The sequence below is a fragment of the Rhinoraja longicauda genome, chromosome 1 (assembly GCF_053455715.1).
Source record: "Rhinoraja longicauda isolate Sanriku21f chromosome 1, sRhiLon1.1, whole genome shotgun sequence".
Taxonomy (NCBI): domain Eukaryota; kingdom Metazoa; phylum Chordata; class Chondrichthyes; order Rajiformes; family Arhynchobatidae; genus Rhinoraja; species Rhinoraja longicauda.
Window position 1 is genome coordinate 140087476 of NC_135953.1, and position 13374 is coordinate 140100849.

A 13374-nucleotide genomic window follows, 5' to 3' on the forward strand; every position below is an offset into this window, starting at 1 on the left:
TTACCACACTATCCACTTGTGCTGTCACCTTCAAACCCTCTGCACATCAATGTTAAAGGGACCACCGTTAACTGTATACTTTCTCTCTTTACATTCAACTTCCAAAGTACAATACCTCATAGTTGCTCAGGTTAAACTCCATCTGCCATTTCTCCGCCCATTTCTGCAGCTGATCTATACCTCCTGTATGTTCTGGTAACCTTCCTCACTGAGTGAAACTCCTCCAATTTTGGCGTTGTCAGCAAACGTACTCACCAACCCATTTACATCTTGGTCAGTTCTATTTGTATTATACACAAAATGCTGGAGTAACCCGAAACATCACCCATTCCTTCTCTCCTGAGATGCTGCCTGACCCGCTGAGTTACTCCAGCATTTTGTGTCTACCTTCGATTTGAACCAGCATCTGGTTCATTTCCTACACCTCTTACCTCTACACCTAGTTATTTTACTACACCTCTATTTGTATTTTGATCTGCATCGAGTCAGAGAGCATAAGGGCGGTCACGGTGGCGCAGCGGTAGAGTTGCTGCCTTACAGCGAATGCAGCGCCGGAGACCCGGGTTCCATCCCGACTACGGGTGCAGTCTGTACGGAGTTTGCACGTTCTCCCCGTGACCTGCGTGGGTTTTCCCCGAGATCTTCTGTTTCCTCCCACACTCCAAAGACGTGCAGGTTTGTAGGTTAATTGGCTGGGCAAATGTAAAAATTATCCCTAGTGGGTGTAGGATGGTGTTAATGTGCGGGGATCGCTGGTCGGCGCGGACACGGTGGGCCGAAAGGGCCTGTTTCCGCGCTGCATCTCTAAACTAAACTAAGTAACCTTATAAATCTTCTGTGCACTCTTCAGCATAATGGGATATTTTCCATAGAAGGGGAAACAAAAACATCTCAAAGCTTCAACTCTTTTTTTTCTCTCTCCCTACTGCCCCCATTCTTTTCCCTTTATTTACATTCCTCCAGACAAATCGGCAATGATTAACAATTATCTTCTCTTGGATAGCACCAAAAGTATTCTTATCCCTGGACAACTTTTGGCCCCCACATTTATAGACAGTAGACAATAGGTGCAGGAAGAGGCCATTCGGCCCTTCTCCCCAGCACCACCCTTCAATGTGATCATGGCTGATCATTCTCAATCAGTACCCCGTTCCTGCCTTCTCCCCATACCCCCTGACTCCGCTATCCTTAAGAGCTCTATCTAACTCTCTCTTGAAAGCATCTAGAGAATTGGCCTCCACTGCCTTCTGCGGCAGAGAAATCCACAGATTTACAACTCTCTGGGTGAAAAAGGGTTTCCTCATCTCCGTTCTAATGGCCTGCCCCTTATTCTTAAACTGTGGCCTCTGGTTCTGGACTCCACCAAAATTGGGAACATGTTTTCTGCCTCTAACATGTCCAACCCCTTAATAATCTTATATGTTTCGATAAGATCCCCTCTCGTCCTTCTAAATTCCAGTGTATAGAAGCCTAGTCGCTCCAGTCTTTCATCATATGACAGTCCCGCCATTCCGGGAATTAACCTCCTGAACCTACGCTGCACGCCCTCAATAGCAAGAATGTCCTTCCTCAAATTTGGAGACCAAAACTGCACACAGTACTCCAGGTGCGGTCTCACTAGGGCCCTGTACAACTGCACACAGTACTCCAGGTGCGGTCTCACTAGGGCCCTGTACAACTGCACACAGTACTCCAGGTGCGGTCTCACTAGGGCCCTGTACAACTGCACACAGTACTCCAGGTGCGGTCTCACTAGGGCCCTGTACAACTGCACACAGTACTCCAGGTGCGGTCTCACTAGGGCCCTGTACAACTGCGCACAGTACTCCAGGTGCGGTCTCACTAGGGCCCTGTACAACTGCACACAGTACTCCAGGTGCGGTCTCACTAGGGCCCTGTACAACTGCGCACAGTACTCCAGGTGCGGTCTCACTAGGGCCCTGTACTTTATTGCTTTCCATCCAGCCCTTCCCTCTGTAATTTAAGATTTTTTTTTTTCCTTTAATCTGAAACAATAAGTTCATAAATTCATGTTGATAAGTGACAGGAGCAGAATTAGGCCATTCGGCCCATCGAGCCTTCTCCGCCATTCAATCATGGTTGATCTATCTCTCCCTCCTAACCCCATTCTCCTGCCTTCTCCCCTTAACGCCCAACACCCGCACTAATCAAGAACCTGTCTATCTCTGCCTTAAAACTAACTTCGCCTCCCACTCTCTCTGCAGTTTAACCCTAATTAAGTTGTATTTAAGAAACCATATTCAATGTTATGATAATCAGACATAAAGCCATCAGTTCATGTTGCAGTCAAACTGTACCTCTGTTTGGCAGCCTCTAGTTGTGTCTTCAAGGAAGCTTTGTGCTGCTCCACCACATCCTTAAGGAGAACAGTAGGATGTTCAGCATGTTCCCCTTCTGTACATTCGTGACACATTGCTGTCTCACAAGATTGGCAATAAACCTCCATCACCTACAAAAAAAGCAGCACACTCATGACATCAGACGGGAGGGGAAAGAACACAATTATTTGAACACTTTAAAAGACTCAAATTTGCAACGTATATACATATTTCATCCAAATTTAAGATTTAACACATTCAATCATTATCTCTTCAACCTCCTGTTCAGAAGTAAAAACTAAACTTCGTTTCCAGTAATGCGGTATTATGTTAGCTTTTGAAAAGACATCGATTGTGTTGCAAAATTGGTTCACTTAATTGTTAACTGTGTGTTTGTGTTGTCATTTGTGAGCGGAGCACCAAGGCACATTCCTTGTATGTGCACATACTTGGCCAATAAACTTATTCATTCATTCAAAATGTAAATTACCAGACGAACAGTCCAGACGTCTAACTAAAATCTCAGACCACAGTGGGTGGTGCAGTGGCAGAGCTACTGCCTCACAGCGCCAGAGACCCGGGTTCCATCCTTGTCTGTATGGGCGCTTGTCTGTACGGAGTTTGTACGTTCTCCCCATGACCTGCGTGGGTTTTCTCCGAGATCTCCGGTTTCCTCCCACACTCCAAAGACGTACAGGTTGTATGTAGGTTAATTGGCTTGGCGTAAATGTGAAAATTGTCCCTGGTGGGTGTAGGATAGTGTTAATGTGCGGGGATCGCTGGGAGGCACGGACCCGGTGGGCCGAAGGGCCTGTTTCTGCGCTGTATCTCTAAACTAAACTAGATAGTTTCAATCTAACCAGGATGGCTGCGGAAGTCAAATTCAGTAAATAATCTAGAATTTAGAAAACAGAGTAGAGTAGTCACTGGGGTGGGAGCTGCTTTACTTCATCGTCGTTGACCCTGGGAAGTTCTACAGAACTGGCGACATTTGCAGCAAAGGGTCAACTACGGTACTCTGAAGCACCAATTGCCACTTTTGATTGTTGTAGTTGACATACGAAAGAAAGAAGTGGTCACTGGGGCGGTGGGGCAGCACCTGGTAGGTTTGCTTCCTCAGCTCTATCAACCCAGGCCAGGCTCAATCTGACTGCTAGTGCTGTCTACAGCGAGTCTACAAATCCTCACTGTCTCTCCGTACCTCCCCCACCCTAGTTCTCCGACTAGTTTCATTGTCCTTCTGATTAATTTGATTGATTTGTACGCCTCCTTATCACCTTTCCCTCAGCCAATAATAGAGTCATAGAGTCATAGAGTCCTACAGCACAGAAAGAGGCCCTTCGGCCCATCGTGTCCGTGCCGCCCGTTACCAAACACAGTCTAATTTTAATCCCATTTTCCCGCATTTGGACCGTAGCCCTGAATGTTGTAGCATTTCAAGTGCCCATCCAAATGCCTCTTAAACGTTGTGAGTGTTCCCGCCTCCACCACCACCCCAGGCAGTGAGTTCCAGACTCCAACCACCCTCTGGGTGAAAAAGTTCTTTCTCACATCCCCCCGAAACCTCCCTCCCCTTACCCTGTATCTATGTCCCCTCGTTGTTGAACCTTCCACCAGTGGAAGAAGTTCCCCGCCATCTACCTTATCCATGCCCCTCATGATCTTGTACACCTCGATCATGTCCCCTCTCAGCCTTCTCTGCTCCAGGGAAAACAACCCAGTCTGCCCAGTCTCTCCTCATAGCCGAGGCCCTTCATCCCTGGCAGCATCCTGGTGAATCTCCTCTGCACCCTCTCCAAAGCTATCACATCCTTTCTATAATGTGGTGACCAGAACTGTACACAATACTCCAGCTGTGGCCTCACCAGTGTTCTGTACAATTCCATCATTACCCCCCTACTTTTATATTCGATGCCCCGGCTAATGAAGGCCAGTAACCCATATGCCTTTTTGACCACCCTGTCCACCTGTCCTGCTGCCTTCAAGGACTTGTGTACCTGTACTCCAAGGTCCCTCTGTACCCCTGTCTTCCCTAGGGTCCTTCCATTCATGGTGTACTCCCTCTCCAAGTTATTCCTGCCGAAGTGCATCACCTCGCACTTTTCAGGATTAAATTCCATCTGCCACTGCTCCGCCCATCTGACCATCTCATCTATATCTTCCTGCAGCTTGCAGATCCCTTCCTCGCTATTCACCACCCCCCCTAACTTTGTGTCATCTGCAAACTTGCTGATCATGCCCTGTACGTTGACATCCAGATCATTAATGTAGATTACAAACAGTAAGGGACCCAACACCGATCCCTGCGGCACCCCACTGGACACCGGCCTCCAGTCACAGAAGCACCCTTCTACCATCACCCTCTGCCTTCTGTCACTAAGCCAGTTTTTTATCCATTTTGCCAAGGTGCCCTGGATCCCATGGGCTCTTACCTTCTTGACTAGTCTCCTGTGTGGGACCTTGTCAAAAGCCTTACTGAAATCCATGTATACCACATCCACTGCACTACCCCCATCTACCTCCTTGGTCACCCCTTCAAAAAATTAAATCAAGTTAGTCAGACACGACCTTCCATTAACAAAGCCATGTTGACTATCCTTAATTAACCCTCGATCCTCCAAGTGAAGACTGATTCTGTCCCTCAGGATCTTTTCTAGCAGCTTCCCCACCACCGATGTCAGACTCACCGGCCTGTAGTTCCCAGGTTTATCCCTACTGCCCTTTTTAAATAATGGCACCACATTAGCTATCCTCCAGTCCTCCGGTACATCCCCTGTTGCAAGAGAGGCTCTGAAAATTTGTGCCAGAGCCCCCGCAATCTCCTCCCTTGCCTCTCTCAGCATCCTGGGATACATCTCGTCAGGGCCCGGACCATGTGTCTATCATCATGAACCATGATGATAGACACAAAAAGCTGGAGTAACTCAGCGGGTCAGGCAGCATCTCTGGAGAAAAGGGAATAGGTGACGTTTCGGGTCGAGACCCTTCTTCAGACGGTTTGTCAGGTATATCAACAACAAAAAAATTGACAGTGGATGCACATAGTCACCAGTTGCCCCAAATACTGGCCACCGAATGGTGAACGAGGTCTGGTTGACCTGGACAATGACACGTTGGCCTGGCTCGCCTCAACGGAGCTGCAGGTCTGAAAGACACACGACAGAAGAAGAAGAACTATATCAATGAACAATTCTACATTTCCTTGATCCCCATCCCCTTTGATCTGTCGTTTCACACCTAACGCCTCCACATCTCTAGACTCCTCTCCCTTGTCTCTCAGTCTGAAGAAGGGTCCCGACCCGAAACATCACCTGTTCCTTCCCTTCAGAGATGCTGCCTGTCCCGCTGAGTTACTCCTGCGTTTTGTGTCTACCTTCGGTGTAAACCAGCGTCTGCAGTTCCTCCCGACTCACTCTCACTGTGACATTGTGGGTTTCATCTGTAGCTCCTCAACTCCCAAAGACCACATCAGATGGCACTTTAATTAGCCACCAGAAATTGCCCTGACTGCAGCGATAGGTAGAAATGACTTGCGATTGACCAACAAAGATTCAGTCCAAAGGCAAATAATAATTCCAGAACCAGGGGCCACAGTCTAAGAATAAAGGGGAGGCCATTTCAAACGGAGGTGAGAAAAAAACGTTTTCACCCAGAGAGTTGTGAATTTGTGGAATTCTCTGCCACAGAGGGCAGTGAAGGCCAATTCACTGGATGAATTTAAAAGAGAGTGAGATAGAGCTCTAGGGGGCTAGTGGAATCAAGGGATATGGGGAGAAGGCAGGCACGGGTTACTGATTGTGGATGATCAGCCATGATCACAATGAATGGCGGTGCTGCCTCGAAAGGCCGAATGGCCTCCTCCTGCACCAATTTTCTATGTCTATGTCTAATAACGATGGACAATAAATACAGGCCTTACCAGGAATAACAAGATTTTGAAAAAAAGGAATAAATATACAAAATTTCCTTGTGTAACTTTGCAGGATAAATCAGCCAGACAAGATAAACATCAATACGGTGCTAACACACAAAGCATCTATTATATATAATTACATTGGATCCACATTGCTCCAACCACCCATCTCTTGTCCTGCCTGCCCACTTCCATAAGGTCTTTTTAAAAAATATATGCCAAATCCAATAAAGTGCTAAGCTAATTTAACAGCTGGATCTTTTTTAATCTGACTAATGAACAATAATAATTTGAGAATTATTAATCTATATACGAAGTGATAACTCCCTCCATTTCTTAACAGGTTCCAATTGTATTCTTACTGTTGCTGTAGTTGCAGGATTGCAATTTAGTTTAGTTTAGAGATACAGCGTGGAAACAGGCCCTTCGGCCCACCGAGTCCACACCCGACCAGTAATCCCCGCACATTTAGATTTAGATTTTGAGATACAGCGCGGAAACAGGCCCTTCGGCCCACCGGGTCCGCGCCGCCCAGCGATCCCCGCACACTAACACTATCCTACACCCACTAGGGACATTTTTTACATTTGCCCAGCCAATTAACTTACAAACCTGTATGTCTTTGGAGTGTGGGAGGAAGCCGAAGATCTCGGAGAAAACCCACGCAGGTCACGGGGAGAACGTACAAACTCCGTACAGACAGCGCCCGTAGTCAGGATCAAACCTGAGTCTCAGGCGCTGCATTCGCTGTAAGGCAGCAATTCTACCGCTGCACCACCGTGCTGCCCTACACTGCCCTACACACACTGGGAACAATTTTACATTTATACGAAACCAATTAACCTGCATACCTGTACGTCTTTGGAGTGTGGGAGGAAACCGAAGGTCTTGGAGGAAACCCACGCAGGTCACGGGGAGAACGTACAAACTCCATACAGACGGTACCCGTAGTCAGGATCGAACTCGGGTTTCTGGCGCTTTAAGGCGGTAGCTCTACCACTACGCCATCGTGCCACCCAATTGCCCTCCCCATCATTGAGTTCAGGTGCAGCAGAAATATACTCAAAATTATCTTTCAGAAATCCTAATTAAGCACATGGTGTAGGAAAATAACTGCAGATGCTGGTACAAATCGAAGGTATTTATTTCACAAAATGCTGGAGTAACTCAGCGGGCCAGGCAGCATCTCTGGAGAGAAGGAATGGGTGACGTTTCGGGTCGAGACCCTTCTTCAGACTGATCTATCTGAAGAAGGGTCTCGACCCGAAACGTCGCCCATTCCTTCTCTCCTGAGATGCTGCCTGACCCGCTGAGTTACTCCAGCATTTTGTGATACCTAATTGAGCACATGGACAATTGGATGGGAAACATCTTTGCTGTGGCTCACTCCACAGGTGAATAACTTTGCTAAAACAGCCCCTGATTCTGCGTGAGATCCTACTGGGTGAACGGAGGAAGGAGACGGGAATACTGGAGCAGGAGGAGTGGACAAGGACAAGCAATACTAGATTCACCAGGAGGATAAGCCTACAATTCCCAACCCAAACATTGTGGGACACGGCCTTTGCTACAATTTGGAACCGGTTCAAAGTGCAAATTGACGGAAAAGCTCAGCAGGTCAAAGAGCATCCGTGGAAAACGAATTAGTTAACATTTCCCACCCCTGAACTTAATCCTTGACTGTTCTAGTCTTTCCGCAGATGCAGCTCAACCTACTGAACGTTCCCAGCAATTTTATGTGTTGGTTTCAGGGTTTCCAGCACCTGCGGTTTTTTATTTTTTTTTATTTAAATTTTTCAAACTGGTTTATCATTCCAAAGAAAACACTCAGCATGGAGAACGAAATGAATGCAGATATCCAGACACGGCGCAAAGAGTGGAACAGTTATCTTGCAGTGTGCCTTATGATGATTTAGAGCAGAACAATTGGCAGACTTATTCTCTGCCACGGTTAGTGAATGCAGTGAGACAATGGTATTGCAATCGTCGTGGTGGCTGTCCCTCGAAGTCGAGGATGATCCGTCTACGTTCTGTTGTGTTTATGAACTCTCAGGTGGCTTATGAGTCCATTCCTGGCTTTGAAACCTCTTCGGCATTCAGGGCAGGTGATTCCAGATGTCAGATCGGGCTTTGGTTGTGGCTGCCTGCCTCTCTTTCCCTTTACTTCTCTTTTCTTCTGATTCTGCGCCTCTGTCGGCTTCGACGGTCGCTGTTCCCTTTTGGATGATGGTTGGCCAGAGTTTCCTGTCCTGGGCTTTGGTTTCCCAGTTGTCGATGTCACATTTCTTCATGCTGGCTTTTACGGCATCTTTGAATCTCTTCTTTTGTCCACCTCTTTTACGTTTGCCTTCTTTAAGCTGGGAGTAGAAGGCTTGCTTTGGTAGACGCCCGTCTTCCATCCGAACAACATGGCCGCTCCATCTTAGTTGGTTCTTGATGACGAAGGCTTCGATGCTTGATGTTTTTGCTTCATTCGGCACGCTGACGTTGGTTCTACCGTCTTCCCAGCCGATACTTAAGCTGCTTCGAAGACATCGTTGATGGGACTTTTCAAGTGTTTTCAGATGGCGTCGGTTTCAGATCCCAGGTTTCCGATGCATACCGGAGCGTTGGAATCACCACTGCTTTGTGCACTAACATTTTGGTGTCTGCCCGGATGTCACAAGTTTGAAAGACTCTCGTTCGAAGACATCCAAAAGCTGTTCCAGCACACTTAAGACGATATTGGAATACAACGTGAGCAAAAATACCCACAAACGAAGAAATGAAAATCACCTGCCAAACGAGTTGATCGCAATGAATACAACTAATGTACAGTCATGGAATGAGTCATATTACACAAACACAGGCCCTGTAACCACATCCATGCTGAACATTATCCCCATCCACACTGTTCCCATGTCCTTCTGTATCTTGCCTATTTTTGTTTTTAAATATTATTTTTATTGCTTTTTCGAATAGCAAACAAAAACATTTAACATTACATAATATAACATAGCATAACAAGGCACATCAACAACAAAAAGGTCACTTTTAGTCACCTAAAGGCACTTTAAATATAAAGGAAGTAACACACTATCACACTGATAGTGTGGCATGAAGTGTTAAATTATCTGGGGGAAAGTCCTCTCTATCCCAATTTTCACCAATCTGGGGAAACAGAAACTTTACGCCAGGCACTAATGACTTGGGTTTTAAGATATGGGCAGACAAGGGTATCAGTAAAATCTCAGATTTATATCATATCATATCATATCATATCATATATATACAGCGCGGAAACAGGCCTTTTCGGCCCACCAAGTCCGCGCCGCCCAGCGATCCCCGTACATTAACACCATCCTACACCCACTAGGGACAATTTTTACATTTGCCCAGCCAATTAACCTACATACCTGTACGTCTTTGGAGTGTGGGAGGAAACCGAAGATCTCGGAGAAAACCCACGCAGGTCACGGGGAGAACGTACAAACTCCTTACAGTGCAGCACCCGTAGTCAGGATCGAACCTGAGTCTCCGGCGCTGCATTCGCTGTAAAGCAGCAACTCTACCGCTGCGCTACCGTGCCGCCATTATATAATAATGATATTCTTTTAAGTTTCAATGAAGTAAAACAAAAATTTGGACTTGACTCAAAACATTTTTTTAAGCATCTCCAGATTAGAAACTTCATAACAAAGACGCAAAGCTCCCTAGGTCTGCCAACTCAAAACTCTTTAGGAAAGGCGGCTTTAAACCATCATGAGGCAGGTGGCCAAATCTCACGGTTTTACCAAATTATTATGGCTACAGCAAAGGAATCTTCAGAAGAAAAACGGCTTGCGTGGTGTTCAGATCTTGATGAAGAAATTACCTTGCCTATTTATCTCTGCTTAAATACCTCTCAAACATAATAATTGTATTGATTCTACCACCTCCTCTGGCAGTGTGTTCCAGATAGCAATCACTCCATGGAAAAATACCAATCAGTTCCCCTTTAAAATTCTTATCTCTCATCTAAAACCTTATGCCGATTTGTTTTTGATACCACGACCATGGGAAAAAGATTTTAATTATGTCAAGGTTTCAAGATTCAATTTATTGTCACATGTACCAATTAAGGTAGTGAAATTTGAGTTACCATACAGCCATACTAAGTGAAAAGCAACAAGACACACAGCCACATAAAACAAAATTTAACATAAACATCCACCACAGTGGATTCCACATTCCTCACTGTGATGGAAGGCAATAAAGTTCAATCAGCTTCCTCTTTGTTCACCCGCGGTCGGGGCTGTTGAACCGTCCACTGTCGCCGCTGCCGACTGTCCGAGGCCCTCGCGTCGGGATGATCGAAACTCCCCGCGTCGGGACGGTTGAAACTCTCCACGGCACGGAGCTCCTGAGTCGGCCTCTTCTTACCAGAGACCGCGGGCTTCACGGTGTTAAAGTCCACAGGCCCCGTGGTTGGAGCTCTCCACAGTCGATCCTCGGCAAAGGATCGCAGCTCCGTGATGTTAAAGTCCGCGCCGCGCCCGCGGCATGAAGGGCCGGGCCGGTCTCCAGGAAAGGCCGGCAACTCCTCGATGTTAGGCCGCAGTGGGGACGGAGATACGACACGGAGAAAAATCACATCTCCTTCGAGGTAAGAGATTGAAAACAAGTTTCCCCCAATTCCCCCCCCCCCCCCCACATAGAACAAACCAAGGAACACTAAAGCATACTTTAACACATACTGAAAATAATAAAAACAGAATAAAGGACAGACAGACTGTTGGCGAGGCAGCCAGCGCTGGTGGAACCACTTAGCAATTATAGCAATGATCATACAGCAATTATCTTGCTATATCTGGGACTCTCATTATTATGTTTGCATAAGTCAGGATAAATCTCAGCCTCCTTCACATTAAGAAAAAAAAATCACAGCCTGTCCAATCTCTCCAATAATTAAAACCCTCTTATCCAGGAAATAGCCTTTACCTCCCCCCTCGACTCCATCCAAGGACCCAAACAGTCTTTCCAGGTGAGGCAGAGGTTCACCTGCACCTCCTCCAACCTCATCTATTGTATCCGCTGCTCCAGATGTCAACTTCTCTACATCGGCGAGACCAAGCGCAGGCTCGGCGATCGTTTCGCTCAACACCTTCGCTCAGTCCGCCTTAACCAACCTGATCTCCCGGTGGCTCAGCACTTCAACTCCCCCTCCCACTCCCAGTCTGACCTTTCTGTCATGGGCCTCCTCCATTGTCAGAGTGAGGCCCAGCGCAAATTGGAGGAACAGCACCTCATATTTCGCTTGGGTAGTTTACACCCCAGCGGTATTCATACACATTGACTTCTCCAACTTCAGATAGTCCCAGCATTCCCTCTCTTTCCCCTTCCCCTTCCCAGTTCTCCCATTAGTCTTCCTGTCTCCTTCTACATCCTATCTTTGCCCCACCCCCTCCCTCCCTCCATCCCCCCTACCCCTCCCTCCACCCCATCCCCCTCCCTCCCCCCCACCCCACCCCTCCCTCCTCCCCCTCCCTCCTCTCCTCCTCCCTCCCCTCTCCTCCTCACTCTCCACCCGCTCCCCCTCCTTGTCCCCTCCCTCCCTCTCCTCCTTCCCCCCTCCCTCCCTCCCCCTCAACCCCCCTGATCCTCCTCCCTCCCTCTCTCCTTCTCCCCTCCCTCCCTAGGAAATAGATTTAAACTTTAAAATGTGAATAACTTTAAAAATATAACACCGATTTCAATGAAACATCTTCCATTAGCACCAAAGGGACGACGGTGAGTAAGGTGGGCCTAAAATTGTGGCGTTATCGTGTACCGTTTTGGCTGTAGTTCAGGAACAAACAAACGAGTTTCAGTATATAGATGCACTTGCAGATGCAAGGAACTGCATATGAAATGTGTTGGAAAACAGAAAGTTCTGGAAGACCATCTGTGGAGGAAATGGAGCCCTCACGTGCATTGGATTCCTCAGTCTCTCTGTTCATCAAATTCTTCAGTGCTCTATCATTTACAATAAATATCCCATTGGGTGTCCTAGTGCATCAGTCACTGAAAGGAAGCATGCAGGTACAGCAGGCAGTGAAGAAAGCCAATGGAATATTGGCCTGATAACAAGAGGAGTTGAGTATAGGAGCAAAGAGGTCCTTCTGCAGTTGTACAGGGCCCTAGTGAGACCGCACCTGGAGTACTGTGTGCAGTTTTGGTCTCCAAATTTGTGGAAGGATATTCTTGCTATTGAGGGCGTGCAGTGTAGGTTTACTAGGTTAATTCCCGGAATGGCGGGACTATCATATGTTGAAAGACTGGAGCGACTAGGCTTGTATACACTGGAATTTAGAAGGATGAGAGGAGATCTTATCGAAACGTATAAGATTATTAAGGGGTTGGACACGTTAGAGGCAGGAAACATGTTCCCAATGTTGGAGGAGTCCAGAACCAGGGGCCACAGTTTAAGAATAAGGGGTAGGCCATTTAGAACTGAGATGAGGAAAAACTTTTTCAGTCAGAGAGTTGTGAATCTGTGGAATTCTCTGCCTCAGAAGGCAGTGGAGGCCAATTCTCTGAATGCATTCAAGAGAGAGCTGGATAGAGCTCTTAAGGATAGCGGAGTCAGGGGGTATGGGGAGAAGACAGGAACGGGGTACTGATTGAGAATGATCAGCCATGATCACATTGAATGGCGGTGCTGGCTCGAAGGGCCGAATGGCCTCCTCCGGCACCTATTGTCTATTGTCTATTGTCACTCATGTTTGAGATCACCACACATCTTTAGTTTATTTTAGTTTAACGATACAGCGCGGAAACAGGCCCTTCGGCCCACCAAGTCCGCACTGACCAGTGGTCCCCGCATAATAACACAATCCTACACACTCTCGGGATAATGTTTTAATTTATACCAAGCTAATTAACCTACAAACTAGTACGTCTTGGGAGTGTGGGAGGAAACCGAAGATCTCGGAGAAAACCCACGCAGGTCACGGGGAGAATGACCAAACTCCATACAGACCGCGCCCGTAGTCGGGATCGAACATGGGTCTCTGGCGCTGTAAGCGCTGTAAGGCAGCAACTCTACCGCTGCGCTCACCAATACCTATTTGGGTTTAATTCCGTCTGCTGTGCACCACCCAACATTTCAGCCGTCGTTTACTT

At 47.1% G+C, this 13374-nt stretch overlaps 1 protein-coding gene across 13 annotated transcripts in view; it reads right to left on the reverse strand.

Annotated features, from left to right (window-relative positions):
- Nucleotides 1–13374, reverse strand: part of LOC144597829 (tripartite motif-containing protein 2) — a 130809-nt gene that overhangs the window by 36892 nt on the left and 80543 nt on the right. For 11 of the 13 annotated variants that reach the window (XM_078407494.1, XM_078407531.1, XM_078407541.1 and 8 more), the window contains 2 exons: nt 5389–5484; nt 2319–2470 (listed from right to left, as the gene is read on the reverse strand). In XM_078407494.1, the coding sequence (XP_078263620.1) occupies nt 2319–2470; nt 5389–5484 (248 nt within the window). The remainder of the gene's footprint in view (nt 1–2318; nt 2471–5388; nt 5485–13374) is intronic. The other 2 variants (XM_078407580.1, XM_078407571.1) reach the window with 1 other exon arrangement.